General features: G+C 38.7%; 1 protein-coding gene across 1 annotated transcript in view; it reads right to left on the reverse strand.

Annotated features, from left to right (window-relative positions):
- Window positions 1-8,691, reverse strand: part of elapor1.S (endosome-lysosome associated apoptosis and autophagy regulator 1 S homeolog) — a 51,608-nt gene extending 42,917 nt beyond the window's left edge. Inside the window, exon 1 of the mRNA XM_018249390.2 lies at window positions 8,499-8,691. Within this exon, the coding sequence (XP_018104879.1) occupies window positions 8,499-8,615 (117 nt within the window). The 5' untranslated portion in view covers window positions 8,616-8,691. The remainder of the gene's footprint in view (window positions 1-8,498) is intronic.
- Between the last annotated feature and the right edge of the window lie 8,498 nt (window positions 8,692-17,189).

The raw sequence follows: 17,189 nt of genomic DNA on the forward strand, positions 1-17,189 counted from the left end.
ATGTTCTTTTGCATCTCCCAGTGCTTTTAGGGATAATTCAGAATCAGGGGCGTAACTACAGAGGAAGCAGACCCTGCGGCTGCAGGGGGGCCAGGAGGTATAGGAGCCCCATGAGGCTCTGACTCATATACAGTTTCAATAAATATTGGTAAAACAAGTCAACTGCTAAACATTTTGGGGGCCTGAAAAATAATTTGCTGTGGGGCCCAGTAATATCTAGTTACGCCTCTGTTCAGAATCACAGCTCCCTAAGGGGCAGGGCTCACTATTATGTGGTCATATCCCCAACCATTTGAACACATGAGCAACATTCAGAAGTGAAAGGAGTTGAGAAGCAACACTAGCATGAAAAATGTTCTTGGGGTGCCAAATAAGTGCTGTGATTGGCCATTTGGCAGTGCACCTGGTTTTTAGGCCACTGGGAGCAACATCCAAGGGGTTGGAGAGTAACATGTTGCTCACAAGCTACTGGTTGGGGATCACTGTTCAAGGTGATCTAGGCATATACTGTATATTTATAGTTTAAAAGGATTGGGCACAACACAGGACTTGGTAGTTAATATTGATTTTTATTTTAACCCAAATGCTGTCCAGACCCTTCCCTGAGTTTCACCAAATGTTAATGATGATTAATAATTAGAATTCACCTATTGAAATGTAGCAAAGCATGCATAAAAGCAATGTTTTACTCTCAAAAATGTCATTGAACTTTATTAGGCTATTGTCACGCACAATATGCTGCCTTCCACCCCACATTTTCAAATGCACACACAGGGTTGATTTCAAAGTAAAAAACAAAAGTATGTGTTTTGGTGAATACCATGTCTGCCAGTGTATTGTAAAGATGGGGGTTGAAACAGTAGTTACCCATAGCAATTAATTCAATCTTTTATTTTTCACCTGCTAGACCGATCAAAAATGATTTCTGTGGTTGCTATTGGTAACTACAGTGGTGCAGTATAGTACCCATTTTACTAAATGCATCCCACTGTAATTTTTATGCTTGTACTCAGCAGTCACTTTCATGTTACTCATGTGACTATTTCTATTTTCCTTATAGTAAATAATATTAAAAAGCATGTCATGCTTTAAGGAAGGAATTATAGACATAATATCAATATCAGGGCAACTCTCCAACAAGATTAAAGTGGATCTGTTTATCTAAAAGGATAATTAACCTTACCACACGGTTGTTTGAAGATACCTCTGCCTGCTTAAACAGGCAGTAGTGGCACAGCAAGATTTCAGCAGTTTTGCCAGGCATTTTTCTACTCACCCCAATATAACAAATGTCACCTATGTAAATTAAAGTACTAGTAACATCAAAAAACTAAATTTTAACATAAAGTTTGTCAATGTGAACACCTTGATATTAACTATTACTTATCAACAAATGTCCTATTTTATATAAGAGAGTTTTTCATTCTACATTTCTGTTAAACCCTGTGTAAAAACTAAGAGCAGTCCAGGTAAAGCAGAGTAAAAAGAAGCATTACATTTGTATACAGATATTTTGAACAGAGAACATGAAGAATTGTGACTAACAGAAAAAAAACCCATATAATTGCAACAATGCTATTATAGACTGTGTATAAATGTATTTTCCTTATAACCCAATTAGTACATAAACATATGTCACTGTAGGATCACCCCATTATGTTACAACAGTATGAGGGGTCCAGTGTCCCTAGCTAATTACACACACTGCTGTCTCTATGATAAACTTTAAGTAGAACATAATTCCCAAATACTAACTGTAATGCTGTGCAGAACAAACTATAAAAAAAGAACCCACATTTTTTTAGGAAAACCGAGATGCTGGCATTTAGGGGCCTATTTATTGAACTTCAAATGTTTCTGGTTGAGTTTATAAAGGGGAAAAATTTTAATTTTTAGAGGGAAAGATAGATTGATTATGCTCCGAAAATACTCCACCTAAAACCTGTCGAAATCATGCAGAAGTAAATGGCAGATGGTCCCTTTAACAATTGGAATGTGCTTTTTACCCTCAGGGTTCTATATGGTTTCAGGCTGTTTACACTGGTTTTCGTTCACTAGTCCAATAAATTCAAATTTTTTGGGCAAAAACCCAAAAAAGTCAAATTTTTGGAGCATTTATGAAGATCAATTTTGTCACAACTTTTTGTCATACCCATTTTTTCAAGAAGGTTTATTAAGTAAATTAAGGGGATTGAGGTTTGGTTGAATTTATTTATTTAAGTGAGAAAATAAAGCCGAGTTCTAGTAAAAAAAAAACCCTTAATTTCAAATGTTAAAACAATAAATGTAATATACTTCGGCATACCATTCTCTCCCAGCAACCCAGGCTTTTGGTTAAAGCATTATTAAGTGAAAGCAGAATTATTGTCAAAAGGCTCATAAACCTCTAGTTTTACTCCCAGTGCTATCAGTTTGCTGTTTGCTCATGACAGCACTGGGCTGTGAAGACAGCGTAATGCAGACTTGAAACCACGAAGGCCATCTCCATAGTGAAAAGTAATAAGAAATTCATATGATTCTCTGCATCCACAACTGACTTAGTAGGAGCTATCAACTTTCTCACCTGCCTCATGACACAACTGAATGTATGTCACTCTCTCTGTGTCTACTTTTACCCATGTGAAGTGGCTTTTCTTTTGAATTTCTTTAAAGCTACTTCTCTGGGTTATTTATAAAAAATAAATTCTAAAAGTGGTTGTCTTTATCTGTAGAACCCTGGAAAGTGTAATGATCCATTTTCTGAAATAAACAATCTCTTAGACCTATTTTAGGCACCAGGCAGGCTTCAAAATAGACTTAAATAGTAACAATATCAACTTCTATAAGTAACAAATTTAACAAGACACCGTTTACGTCAAAAAAAAAAAAAAAAGAAACAGATATCACCACCCCAGCATTATTTGTAACATGAAATCCAAATGTTGTCCTGGGAGTTGTAAATCTTCAATCTGTATGCAGATATTATAGTGCCAAGAAGGACAGCTTTAAACTAAGTAAGCTTTTTCAGAAAAGTCTATATAAAAACACTAGTAAACACTCAAAATAATGTTGCTCTGAGTTCTTTGTAAAAAAAAAAAAAAACACATTTCTTTTCCTTCCTTCTCTCAGCTTAAACCTTCAGGACACAGGCTTGAGCATGCTCAGTTTTCTCCTCTCTCCCTCTCCCTTCTCTGTCCTCCCCTCCTGCCAGAGCTATGTGTGAGCAGGATGAGAGGATGAGAGGCAGGTAGTGATGTCATACCAAGCTAATGTGACAGCTGCTAACCTAAACAAACAGAGAAAGCATCTAGAGCTGTTTACTAAGGTATGGTAAAGCATTCTATAGAATAAATATAGCATTCTATCTTGCACTATTTGGCTAATCTATTGGATTCAACCTGCCTCTGCAGCTTTCCTTCTCCTTTAAGGAAAATAGGTTTACTGCAATTCAAGAGTGCATTAGTCACATCACGCTTTTAAAGAGAGATAACATCATACCTTATACACTTACAAAACTGTAGTAATTGAAATCTCTGCAGTCTAGCAATAAAGTGAGCTTGCCATTAGGCCAATTGCACAGCAGGCTGTAGAAATGCATGTAGAAAAACATCCTATTGTGCAACTGCAATCAATGGCAATGATACACAAAGTCGCATAGCATTATAGCACATATGTTGCATTTGAATAGACTCAGTGGAAAAAAACTATGCTGAAATGCAGATTTGAACATCTGTGGGTACAACTGGGCAGAATAAAATGGGGTCATGCACTCATATGCTAAGGTGTGCAAAAACCTCAAAACACACACCACGTGCACATCTCAACACATCAAACAAACAAACAAACAAAAACCCCACCAGTGTCTAAAAGCCTGAATGCTGAACCCTAGAAACCCAATCTGATTACATGGGGCAGAAACAGCATTATCCCAGAAGTGTTAATTATTGTGCTTGCCAATGCCAGGGCTTCAAGACAGACCAGGTTACTCCTGGTCTCCTGCAGTACTAGAAAATCTTACACAAGCACATCATTTTGAATTTGAAATACCTCTTTGTGTCTCCTGCCTGGAGGTGAATTGGAGACACCTGTATTCCTTTATTCTCCACCCCTAAACGTCATGTTTGCTCATAATTTGTACTGCCAGCAGGATACTGATGTTTCAAATAGAATATCTATTAGCTGAATTAACTCTTACACCCTTCATTTTAATAAGTTACTGGAAGGTGATACAATCTCTTAAACTAGGCAGATTGAATTTTCAGACCACCTGCTACATGTTTATGTTTTAGCCATTCAAAACTCAAAGGGTAGGCAGGTGTAATTCTAAGCTCTGTGCTAGTTATGCATAGAAAACACAGCTCATTATTTAAAATTTTACAAGGTGAAAAGTTTCTTCTGTATGCCAGTGCCTGGTTCTGTGAATGTAATGGCTGTTTCAAAAACTTCCCCTGTTTCATTACAATATACTGTATTCAAGACAGAAATAGAAACATACAGCTATTTATTTGGTCTCCTACAGGAACTGAATCCTGAATGTTTATCTACATATTCAGACCCCAGCAGACATCTGTATAGCCAACACATAAAGATGGTATTAACATCTATGTTTCCTCTACGCTGTGTGTCCTCTACATGCACAAGTTAAGATGCAAGCAAAAGAGGAGCACACAGAAAATATGGAAGGTTTTATTTTTTGTAGACTGTAAGGTTAATTTAAGAATGCAAGTAAAAATAAACACTGGAATTCTGGGTGGGAAAGCTGCATTTTAGGTAAGAAAATGTTGATTTGAATTCAGTTTGTGTACTGTATGCATCAAAAATATTTGGATTGATCTGAGCAAATGTATGGTTAAAAAACTTTGCAGAATGGAGTACTCATAAATGCCTCAGTTAACTGATTCCATTATATTCTGCTGGCTGTTTCGAATTGTGTTGGGTTGTGTTTTGAGGCCACTGTCACACAAAGACTGATCTCGGCCTGTGGAAAAAAGAAGGCTGAGGATCAGCCCCTACGCAGGCAACTGCATCCTTTTTTGACTGCACCCAGTACCATTGCGTCAGCCCATGCGCAGGCACATGTGGTGGATTTCAGAGATGAAATGACAAATAAAAAACAAACAAATACAAAAGGTATTGTAGAAGTGATACCTATATTGGCTAACAATAAAAATACATTGCAAGCTTTTGGAGCACCAAGGCCCCTTCGTCAGGCAAAATACAACTTGGTGCTCCGAAAGCTTGAAATGTATTTTTATTGTTGGCCAATATAGGTATCACTTCTACAATACTTTTTGTATTTGTTTCTTTTTTTTTTTGTTACTTTTGCTACTGGCTAACACGGTTTTTGAAAAGTCAAAAAATTAAAGAATTTCCAAAATGCAATTGTTTTGCATATGTTTAAAAATAATTTGCTATTATAGTTTATACAAATAAGGTTTTGTGTAACCAAAGGCCGGCATCCATACCGATAACCAGGGGTCAAATGCCATTTATGGCTCTCTACAAAAACTATAGAATGGAAACCTTCCTCATATAAAATATATTTGTTGTGGAAAGAATGTAAACAGTTTATTTGTTGGTGCTTCCTCAACATTCACAAACTTTGAATGTAAAATAAAATCACTTTTTGACATAAGTTGGTTAAAATGTTGTAATTAGAGTGTTTGAAGAGGATATACTAGATTTTAATTATTTGCAAGTATGAAAATAAGCATGCAAATACCATCCAGTATTTTTTAAAGGCTCTCTAAATGCACAGTATACAATTGCCTTTTTAGACTGATTTTATGCTAGAGTATGTGATTAAAAAGCCAAATGAATTGGACAATAGTTATATCAATATTACAAGATTTAATTATCTAGTGAATATCCTATTATATCCTCATATTTTACAACTGGGGATACATTATTTATTGAGGTGACAGAAATTATTTTTCCAAGCACCAAATATGATGACATTACAAATCACTGTTTATAAGGAATAATTTACAGGATATTTGGGGCTCTTGTATATTATATCGTGAATAAAATGCCCACTTTCAGAAAATATAGGATATTATTAGACACTGAGGAGATTCATAGCCATATAAAAACATGAGGTCTTTGGCCTTGTGCTTTTATAAATGTCATGGAACTCCTAGGTGACATAGGATCTTCATATTTTACAATAGGGGATGCTTTAGTTATTATAATACACAAGATCATGTATGTGTATGAGTCACGTGGCGAAATTACATCACTAAGAATTGATTAAACATGGATGATATCACTAAGCACCATTCATAAGTATATCATTTATAGGATATTCATGGCTTGTATAGTATATAATTGACATATTAAGGCAGCCATCCCCAAACAGGGGCTCACCAGCAACATGTTGCTCATCAACCCCTTTGGCTGTTGCCCCCAGTAGCCTCAAAGCAGGTGCATATTTTTAGGCTTGGAGGAAAGTTTTGGTGGCATAAAAACCATATGCACTCCCAAACAGAGTCTCCTGTACACTTCCAGTTCACATAGGGGCTACAAAATAGGCAATTACAGGGACTTTTTTCTTGATTGTGTTGCTCCTCAAGTCTATTGAATGTGGCTCACGGATAAAAGAAAGGTTGGGGACCCCAGCATTAAGTTGACAGCAGATACAGAGGAAAAAGACACCATAAAACTGGTTCATCATTTATGCTGACCAGACATGGATCAATTTAGGTGATCTTAGCCGAGCAATTGGAGTATTCTATTTGCATCTGAGCAGCTTTTGTGGATATTCTCAAAATTACTTTATTGGAGGTAATACTAACAAAGTTTGGTGCATCGAAAAAGAATTTCAGTATCCAAAAGATACACAAAATAGCTAACTAATAATTCTTGCTTATTTTGCCAATTTTACAGCATCCACATATTAGCAACTAGTATCTCTTACTTACTAACATTTTCCCCCAGTTACTGTTACATTTTGCATTTAAAGGATGATTGAATATGTACTATTAATGTCCTCACAGACATTGCTGATATAACACCTGCAAACAAATGGCCCAGAAATGTGCTTTAAAAGGCACAGTCATATTGATGATATCACTGTAGACAATATGTTAAAAGAAACTACTCTCAACGACTACCTCTTGCACCCACTGTCTAGTTCATGATGGACCCAAAGCTTAACTGCCCTCCGCTCAAGTGGCCGTCATAAAAGTGTTAAAGTGGCTATACATTGAAAGATCTACCCATTTAGTGAAATTGCCAAATTAGTGGATCTATCCCCAATATTCCCAATCTGAGGTGGGCAATATCGGGCTGATCCAACTGTTTGGCCCTTGGGCGAAAGAACGGGACCACAATGACTGGGATACAGGCCATTGGGGTGAGAACCTTATCATGGAGCCAACGTGGTCCTCACCCAAACGGTTTTTATTGGCCTGTGTATGGCCACCTTTACAAAACAAATGGAATAAGGGAACATTGCACACAATTTAACCAATCATATAATTCATCATCATTTTATTCTAATATGTCTCCGTTAGCTACATGGTTATTTATTTTCTTTAAAGATTTTATACCAGCTTTTAAATTACTACACTGTTATTCCCATTAATTACATTACCTTTTTACATCATTTTCTAGCCACTAAATAAAGCTTTTACTCCATTATGTAAAAAAAGTTTTTTTGTGGAAAAAAATGCTAAATTGATTTTTGAATATTTTTCCCTTGTGCCTACAGTTTAGATATGTTTTGTGACCAGACACTGACTTAGCCTCAGAAAAAAATGTAATTGTTGTAAAATATGTTATTGAAATGACAGTGATTTTATGCAAAAAAAATACACTACCCAAAAGCAGTTGTCAACAAATTTGCACAATATGCAACTTAAATGCAAACACGTGAATGGATGAATCCTTCACACTGTCCCACCTTAGCACATGACTTCAGACCCCTCTGCCTGCCTCCCACATCACTGGGTCCAATGAAAATTATGGTCGAATACGGGGGGTACTAAAGACTCATATGAATTTGAAAGAAGTTTTAGGGGGCATACTGTACTTGAGTGAATTTTGAAATTGCTTCCCCATACTTTATCATACACATGTTTTTGTTTATATATTTTTCAGAACTGTAATATGCATGACCCTTGGTTACTGGTAGATTTGTGTTTGCAAATACATGTACAAAAAAAAGTGTTCCTTTATGACCAATTGGATGACTATACCAAATCAGTTCACACTAAAACAGAAAATATTCAATAAGATGTTATGTTGCTTGTACTTTTCAACTTTTTAAGATAAATATTGTGTGAGATTGCTCCGTAGCATGTTTAACATATGGCATTGACACGTGACTACTAACAGCTGTCATGTTAATAAAAGATAGGAAATTCTCGGGAACTGGTATATCAACCCTTCTTTCTCACAGCCCAGTAAAGCTAGTACATAAACTTTTCCAAGTCTCCATTTTATCTATTTGTGTAACATAAAATAAATAAGAAACCTCTTTATCACAAATTATCGTTACTTCTTGCTGTGCCACTTACTTCTTTGCAAGCATGAAGCTGCTGTCCATAAACATGAGTGGAAATATCCAGCAGCAACCATGGAAGGAAAAGCAAGAATGCTTGATGTAGAGCCAAAAAACAATACTGCTTAAGCATGGTTCCAGAACAATTTCCAGAACTGGATTGCAGGAGAGAGAGAGGCTGCTAGGAAAGGTGTAAAAAAAAAGAACAGGTGTTTCCAGCTTTTATCAGGCAGAGAGAAAGGATCCTGGAGTCAGACACACCCCTTGACAAGCTCTGCCCTTTCACTAGGTGCTTCATAAGCCTTTCAACCCCTTCAGTGCCACTGAGAATTTGCTCTAATTGTTTACCTGCTTTTCGGGTCTAATGCATAAAGCCACGTCTGTGTGTCTGTACCAGTGAATATACATCATATATTTTCAAGAAATGAGGGTGTTAGTGCAGAAAAATAGAATATATCTATATCTATATATATATATACATACAGGTGATGGCACTCCCAGAGAAAACAAAATTTGAAAAAAGGCAATGTTGCTGATTGTCAGGTTTATTTTATCCGACGTTTCGGTTCCTATACTAGAACCTTCCTCAGGGAAGGAACTGGCCATCCTGTCCCCCACTGCCAGTCACTTGCAACCTCTCTCTCTCTCTCTCTCTCTCCCCCAAAGCAACTGCTGATTACTGGAACTACCTCTCTTTTTCCCTGAGGCGATAATGTTAACTCAATAAATACCATAAATAAAGGCCCAAAATTGAATAATTGTGTTTTGTAATGCCTAAATATTTTCTGTTAAATTCCAGTAATAGTGTGCCAAATCTCAGAAATCACAGAATCACAAATTACATTTCTCCCAAGCATTTTAGATTCAACACTGTTTATCTATAAATATATAGACATTTGCATAGATACATACACACACAAAGCTTCCAAATGTGTCATTAACTAACAGCACCTATCTATTTAATTTTGCACCAATGTGTCAATGTGGAAATCCTGGAGCTAACACCTGGGTTAGAGGTGGTTGTAGCTACAGGGTTCTCATGCACCTCTAGGCACAGCAGTACTCAATGGCCCACACCCCCTCAGGCCCAGCGGTGGTTTGCCCTAGCTTATCCACCAGCAACATTGCTTGTGGAGATTGTTTGTGGAGGGGGTGGGGGTCAGGGCCCCGGCTGCACGGACTGCACCTTTGGACAGGCCCCCTTGGGGCTACATTCAGCCCCTGGTCATTTAGAAAGCTTAAATATACAGTATATTATATACTAACACAGATACAGTATGAGAGTCTATTGGTAAAGATACATTTTCATAGATACTCTGCAAGTCAAAAAAAAACACAACCAAGGCCAGAGCTGGGTCACATGTTATGTCAACGAAGATATGCAATTTTCCTGTATTTCTCAGAATGAAACTTTCTGCATGAACATACAAAATGTATCTAATTATCGTCTGAAATGTTAAAAATGAATTAAACCCTATTTATTAGCTGGATCTATAGAGCACTGCCTACTGAACAGCACCAAAGTTAATGCATCTAAACTTCTTAATGTATTACAATATAGTGGCACATTCCTGCCTCTAACTAAACTTTTTTAGTGGAGCCCATTTGAAAATAATGTAAAAGTCCATACGTCTCCAATTGTTAAATAGCAAACCACTGGGGCTGATTTATTAGCCCAGAATGGGGTTCAGCTGAAACAAAGTCAATAAATGCAAGTGAGTTCAACTCGCTTGTGAATTCTAGCATTAATTGCGACAAGTGGAATGTTTTCTAACATCATTTCAGCCAAACTCAAATCATGACAAATAATAAATCAGTCCCTAACATGTGATTGTTACTATTGCAGGCTAGTTTCAGTCCCAACCAGGGAATGATAAACTGGAGGTATCAGAGAAGGACCCCTCATTATATATATCAATCAGCAGAAAGTAGTTTATAATCACCCATTGTGCGTTTTAATAACATTATTTGTTCTTTAGAGGCAAGGGAAGCCTCATTTAAATGTGAATACAACTGAGAAAAAGAATTTATACGAAGGTTTACATTTATAGTATTGTGTGTATTTATTTGTATACATGAGATATTTATCATAGGAACATAGGAAACTATGTTCCTTACTTTGGTATGTGACAAACCTAGTTCAAGAGTAAATTACGGTTTTAAAGATAGAAGTGAATGACTTAAGAGCATTATTTCAAAGAAATAAATCAGAAGACCCAAAGAAGATAAAGGTGTACAAGCAAAACATATTTGTGAAAAGTAGTTTTTTTAGTTAAATGTTGATATTGGTTGTCTTTTTAACTTCATATGCCCAGCAGTGTTATAATGTATACCTATATCTCCACAGCTAGTAGTATTTCGTATACGTCTTCTGCATCATATCTTCTCAGAAGTATTTGTTACCTGGTGCATACTTGTGCTCAGTGCATGAACACGGATCAACAGTAAATGCATATAAAGGAGTTGAGCAATGCTGCAGCATTATATTTCAGCTTTGGCATGTGTAACCTTATTCATTTTCTAATATACCTGCATGGTCCTTGAACAGGTCCAACTAGTAATGGATATACAGTATTGCAAAATAGTTGCATCATCATGACATTTATTATACAGGACTCGTGTCTAAAAATTTCTCCTTGCCAACTGAATACAATTTGGTAAGTACTGTAATTTTAAGAATCAACTGTGAAAAACATGAGGGTCAGTCACCACTTTTAGGAATCTTATGTTTCTTATGAACTGCCAGGGACATAGCTAGGGGCCTGTAGGGCTCAGTCCAAATTTTGTGTGCAGGGTTACCACATTGAATTACTTGTGTACCCAGGAACAGACTTTTTTTCAGTTGATTTCTATATTTTATTTCTTACCATTCTACCAAAATGGTTTAAATTAAATGTTCCTGTCTCTGGTGTTTCAGTCTGGCAGCTCAGTGATCCAGGAGCATCTGAACTGTTACAATTTGCTACATTTAGTTGATACATATTGACAACTATTGTATCAGTTCTAATAGCTGCCTGTAATGAAACTCAGAAATCCTGTTCAGCAGGGAAAAAGATAACAAATATATCAACCATATGTATCATTTTAGAATAACAAGTCACCCCCCCCCAGCTGCTTTAGCAGGTGAAAAATGAAGTTTCCTCACAAGTAAACTTTGGGCAACTTTGGAAATCGAAGCACCGCGAGTGCATTGGTGCAGGCTTTTTTTCATTAAAGAAGACACGGGGAAGCAGTTCGGGGAGATTAGTCGCCCCAAAGTAGAGACGATTAGTCGCCGGGCGACTAAATCTCCCCGAATCTCCAGGTGTGCCCAAACCCGAAGGGCTCTTACAGACGAGCTTTTGAAGCTGTGCTCCCCTGCTCCGTTTTTTATGCGTTCAGCCGCAGGGGAGCGCAGGAGTAGACGCATTCAGTTTTTTTCAATAGGGCTGTACTCACACAGGCGCATGTAGGTGCTGAACGCAGGAAAAATGCAGCATGTTGTGTCTCAACCTGCGTTCAGCGCCTACATGCGCCTGTGTGAGTACAGCCCCATTGAAAAAAACTGAATGCGTCTACTCCTGCGCTCCCTGGAGCGCAGCTTCAAACGCTCGTCTGAAAGAGCCCTAAGGCTGCCTCATTGTGCTAGATGGTCTAATCCATATTGCTAATTCTATTAAGGTGGGAAATAACATTTTATCTATTTAGCCTTTGTACAGAATTGTAATCAGGAGACATTGTGCAGCCTCTCATAGCCCACAGCTGTGGCTATACTGTCAGACTACCAGTTCAAAGATTCAGGGCATAATGGAGCAAAAAGCAATTGCCCAGAATAAATAAAGGCTAATAGCACACAAGTTGATTTTTTGTTGGAGTAGATATGCCAGAGGAGAAAAGATGATTGCTGCCTTCTGCTCCCTTTATCTTAGTGCACCAACCAACCAACCAACTCCAGTGTATTTGCAGAGGGCCTTATTTATCAAAATCCAAATCTGAGTATTTAGATAAAAAAATCCAACCAGGCTGAAATCCACGATTGGACCATATTTATTATTTAAAAAGCATGATTTAAATAGATTGGGTAAAAACTCGGAAAAAAAATATATTTTTTTCGGAGTTTTCCCGAAAAAGCGCAGACCACACAAACTTCCAAATAGGATAGGGACCTCTCCCATTGACTTATATACAACCTCCACAGGTCTGAGATGCTGGATTTTTCAGACTTTTTGCAGCCTCTGGGTTTAATAAATCCAGAAAATGTTTAGGTTTTTTTTTTCAACTAAAAAATTTGGATTTTATAGTTAAAAAAACTCAAATTTTTCAAGTTTTTGACATTCGGACCTTGATAAATAACCCCCTTAATGTTCTGCCAATTTTTGGGGTTCTCCCACAAGAATAAATGAATTGTTTATGAGTTTCATGCATAGATATATATAAGGGTTCAGAGGGTGTGTGTCAATGGTGGTATACACATCCATCTGCATTAGGAGTTAATAATCTTTGAGTTGCATGCAAGCCATAGGGCAAAAATCTGATTTCAGGTGGCACTTCATTAGCAGAAGAAAATAACCGCACCTGGTAGATTTAAGGGCTAGTCCACACGGGGAGATAGCGACGCGTTTGCGGTCGCAGCGACAAAGCGCCTGTGCTAACCACACGAGGCGATGCGCTTTTCAACAGTCGCCTGAAAAAGCCTGGCGAGGCATTTTCAGGCGACTGTTGAAAAGTGCATCGCCTCGTGTGGTTAGCACAGGCGTTTTTACATAGGCGCCCATACAAAACTGTCGCCTGCGCCGGTCGCGGCGACTGTCGCGGCGCTTTGTCGCCGCGACCGCAAACGCGTCGCTATCTCCCCGTGTGGACTAGCCCTAAGTCACAAAACAATTGAAATATCACCAAGGAGTTCATGACCCTTTAAAGGCACAAGGCTACAAATGTTCCACTCCAGCCTCTTCTGACAGTATTTCAGCTACAGTTACAGTCTGGAAACCATCAAATAAACTGTTATGTCACAATCCTGTGCTTTGTATGTACAAATAAGTTTTGAATGGGGGTTGTGCAGCTTTTTAGTGCAGTGTGTTTCCTTTCATAGGTAAATGGATAACAACATTAATTGAACTGGAAAGTATATACTGTATCTGTGTACTTAAGAAGGGTGTGCCTAAGTACACTTTATGGGTTTGTGTATCTGGGTGGTTTAGAAATTGGGCGTATCCATCAAAGAACAGAAATGGTAATTTGTACAACTGTGAATTACACATTTGCATGTATAAATTACATTGAGAATGAGGGGGGAAGAGTGTGGTGGAGAGACTGCTTCAGTAGTTTGTATGTAAACCAAAGGAGAGCAGCTTCTCTTTTTTGAACAATACTATACAGCAGTGCTGTCCAATTTAAATGGTTCAGAGGGCCGGAATTTTTCTAATCTGCATGGTGGAGGGCCGATAATGGAAGTCAATGTTAGCCACTCCCTGTTTTTAGACCACACCCACTTTAAACCACACCTATGTTAATACAAGACCATGTCCACATTAATAGCACACCAAAACACCAGATGGTTGGTTCTCACTGCAGGGATCAGAGCCAGAACTAGGGGTAGGCAGAGTAGGCAGCTGTCTAGGATGCCATCATTGAGGGGCGCACTTTTAAAGAGGTTTAAAAGTGCGCCTTTAAAGAGGGGTAGTATGATGGATGGCTGCTGGCACAGGTACAGGGGGGGCTGTATTATGGATGGCTACTGGGCTTGCTGGTACAGGTACAGGGGGCAGTAATATAAATGAAAGTGTTGTACATTTTATTGCTTTCTTTATTTAAAAAACATCATGGTAAGGAGGTAAATGGTAATGCAGGACAGGGGCGCTGATTGAAGCTCTTGCCTAGGGTGCCAAACTACCTTGGGCCGGCACTGGCAGGGATGCCACTCATATGTGAAAAAAGTAAAGTCATATTAAAGGAGAAGGAAAGATACGGAGGCATTTTATTGCCAATAGATTAGCTGCAATAGTGCAAGCTAGAATGCTATATTTATTCTGTAGAATGTTTTACCATACCTGAGTAAAAAGCTCTAGAAACTCTCTGTTTGTTTAGAATAGGAGCTGCAGTATTAACATGGTGTGACATCACTTCCTGCCTGAGTCTCTCCCTGCTCTTGGCTCAGATTACAGTAGAGAAGGAAGGGGTGGGGGGAAGAGGAGCAAACTGAGCATGCTCTTGCCCAGGGCAAGGAGGTTTAAGCTGAAAACAGGAAGTCTGATACAGAAGCCCATGTGTACACAATAGAAGGAAAGAAATGCAGTGTTTCTTTGACAGGGGACTCAGAGCAACATTACTTTGGGGGTTTACTGGTATATTTAGATGGACCTTTCTGATAAGGCTTACTTAGTTTTAACCTTTCCTTCTCCTTTAAGACATACCCTTAAATCCATATGCCTCTTCCTCCCCTGTGTATAATACAGTACCCCAGCATATGATTAAACACCTTAGGGGCCCTTAACAACAATTTTCAAATGTTAACAAACCCCCAGAACAAATACCAGTCTTATGTTCCATTGGGATCATAGGTCAGGCAGAGTATGGCAAAGAGCAGGCAAAGTATGACACACACAGGGAGCATAGGGAAGACAGAACAGAGCAGGAGACAGGAAAATCAGGACCAGTCTAATATGTACTACATACAGTGACACAGTGTTGGTGCCCCATTAGCATTGTGTATAAAGTGTGAACAGTTAAACAATGTGGGCAGTTTCAGTCTGGGTCTCAGGTGTGAACAGTACAGGTTTTAAGGATGTGAACAATAGAGGTGTCACAAGTGTGAACAATGCAGGAGGATCACAGGTGTGAACAATAGAGGGGATTACAGTGCGAATTTGATTAAACAATGCAGGGGCCAGTTAATCTCTGTAGTGATACCTTTTAAATCTTACAAATGGTAAACAGACACAGCAGGCCGACTTTGATATGGAGGCCGCCAGTTGGACAGCCCTGAAGGGTCATCTGGAATTTCAAAATCTACGATTAGCTATGCTATTCTCCCACAATAATGTATCAGCATGTTAGCATGTTTTTAATTTAAATTAATTTCTTTGCATCTCTGCTGGGCTCTTTCTTGATAGATAACTAAAGCCTAAAATGTAATATGGCTGAATATACTGTATGAACAGGGCCGCCATTAGAAATCACGGGGCCCTCGTACAATAACGTTTTCAGGGCCTCCTGGGCCCTGCCCACTCCCTCCCCCAAGCCCCACCCCAGATCCTGCCCACTCTACATCACAGTTAAAAAAACTCTCTCTAACCTATAAGTTAAAAAAAAAATTGGTGCCAGGGCCCCCCTTACAAGCTAGAAAAAATTGGGGCCCCAAAGAATATTTTTTTTAAAAAAAAACATTGGTGCCAGGGCCCCCCTTACAAGTAAAAAAAAATTGGGGCCCCAAAAAATATATTTTTTAAAAAAACATTAGCGCCAGGGCTATACTTGCAAGTTAAAAAAAATTGGGGCCCCAAAGAATATTTTTAAAAAAACACTGGCGCCAGACCCCCCCTTACAAGTAAAAAAAAATTTGAGGCCCCAAAGAATATTTTTAAAACATTGGTGGTAGGGGCCTATAGAGTATTAAAATAATACATTGCTGGCCAGGGTGTTGAACTCGTGGCTTCAGGACTTCAACTTTGCCTCCTTTCGTGACTTCAGGTCTTTTTGCCGCTTCAGGACTTCAATTTCGGCTGTTTTCGTAACATCTAGTCTTTTCGCAGCTTCAGCACTTCAATTTCCGCAGTTTTCATGACTTCGGGTCTTTTTTCCGCTTCGGGACTTTGGCTGTTAGGCTTTTGGGCACTTCCGCATTCTGGATATCAGAAGGAAGGACTTCGGCGCTGTCAAGGAGGGCCCAAAGTTCAGCACTGCCGGGCCCCCCTTCAGGCCGGGACCCGGTACGCTCATACCCCCAGTGCCCCCCTGATGGCGGCCCTGTGTATGGATATAGTAAACATAACAGCAAAAAGATTCTGTAGCCCTCTAACAGTAAAGAACCAGGCTCTTAAATGAAAAGGGAAAGTGACAATCACTGGGGTGATAGTCTTCACTTACCTTATATTGGACCAGTGCTCCTACTAGCAGAAAACTGCCCTGGACTGGGGTTCTTCTAGCAAGCACCAGGAAGCCATCTTCTTCCTGCTTCTACTTTTTCATGCAGGTACACATATGTAGTAGAGTGAAAAGCTGAACTTTAACAAAAAGAGCTGTCTTTTTATACTCTATTGCGTATGCATCTGTCTCACAGAAGAGGAATAAGCTCCATGGTGCTCACGTTTTTCTGCTAACAAGAACACCAGCTTGGGGTATCAGGTAAGTGTGGGGGTCCACAATGTCAGCAGAGGGTCCAGGGGAGTCCGGGAGACTAGCGAATTACACTCTCTCCTCTAGAAGAGCCACATTTCCAGTTTGAAAACCAGAAATTCGGCTCTTAAAGTTACAGGAGCTCCATATTGCCGCCGCTGGTAAGAAGCACCTCCAAGTTATTCTCCTTTGAAGGGGACCCGTCACCCAAATATATTATTACAAATCCTATTTTATCATGTTAGTCAAACTAAATGAACTTTAATTACACTATATAAATTATTTGAATCTTGTTTCTCTCAGCCTGGGAACTCATAATTATAGCAAGCAATTTTGTGGACACTGTTATTAAAGGAAAACTATTCCCCCAACATGACCACTTAAGCAACAGATA

The sequence above is a fragment of the Xenopus laevis genome, chromosome 2S, assembly GCF_017654675.1.
Source record: "Xenopus laevis strain J_2021 chromosome 2S, Xenopus_laevis_v10.1, whole genome shotgun sequence".
Lineage (NCBI taxonomy): Eukaryota > Metazoa > Chordata > Amphibia > Anura > Pipidae > Xenopus > Xenopus laevis.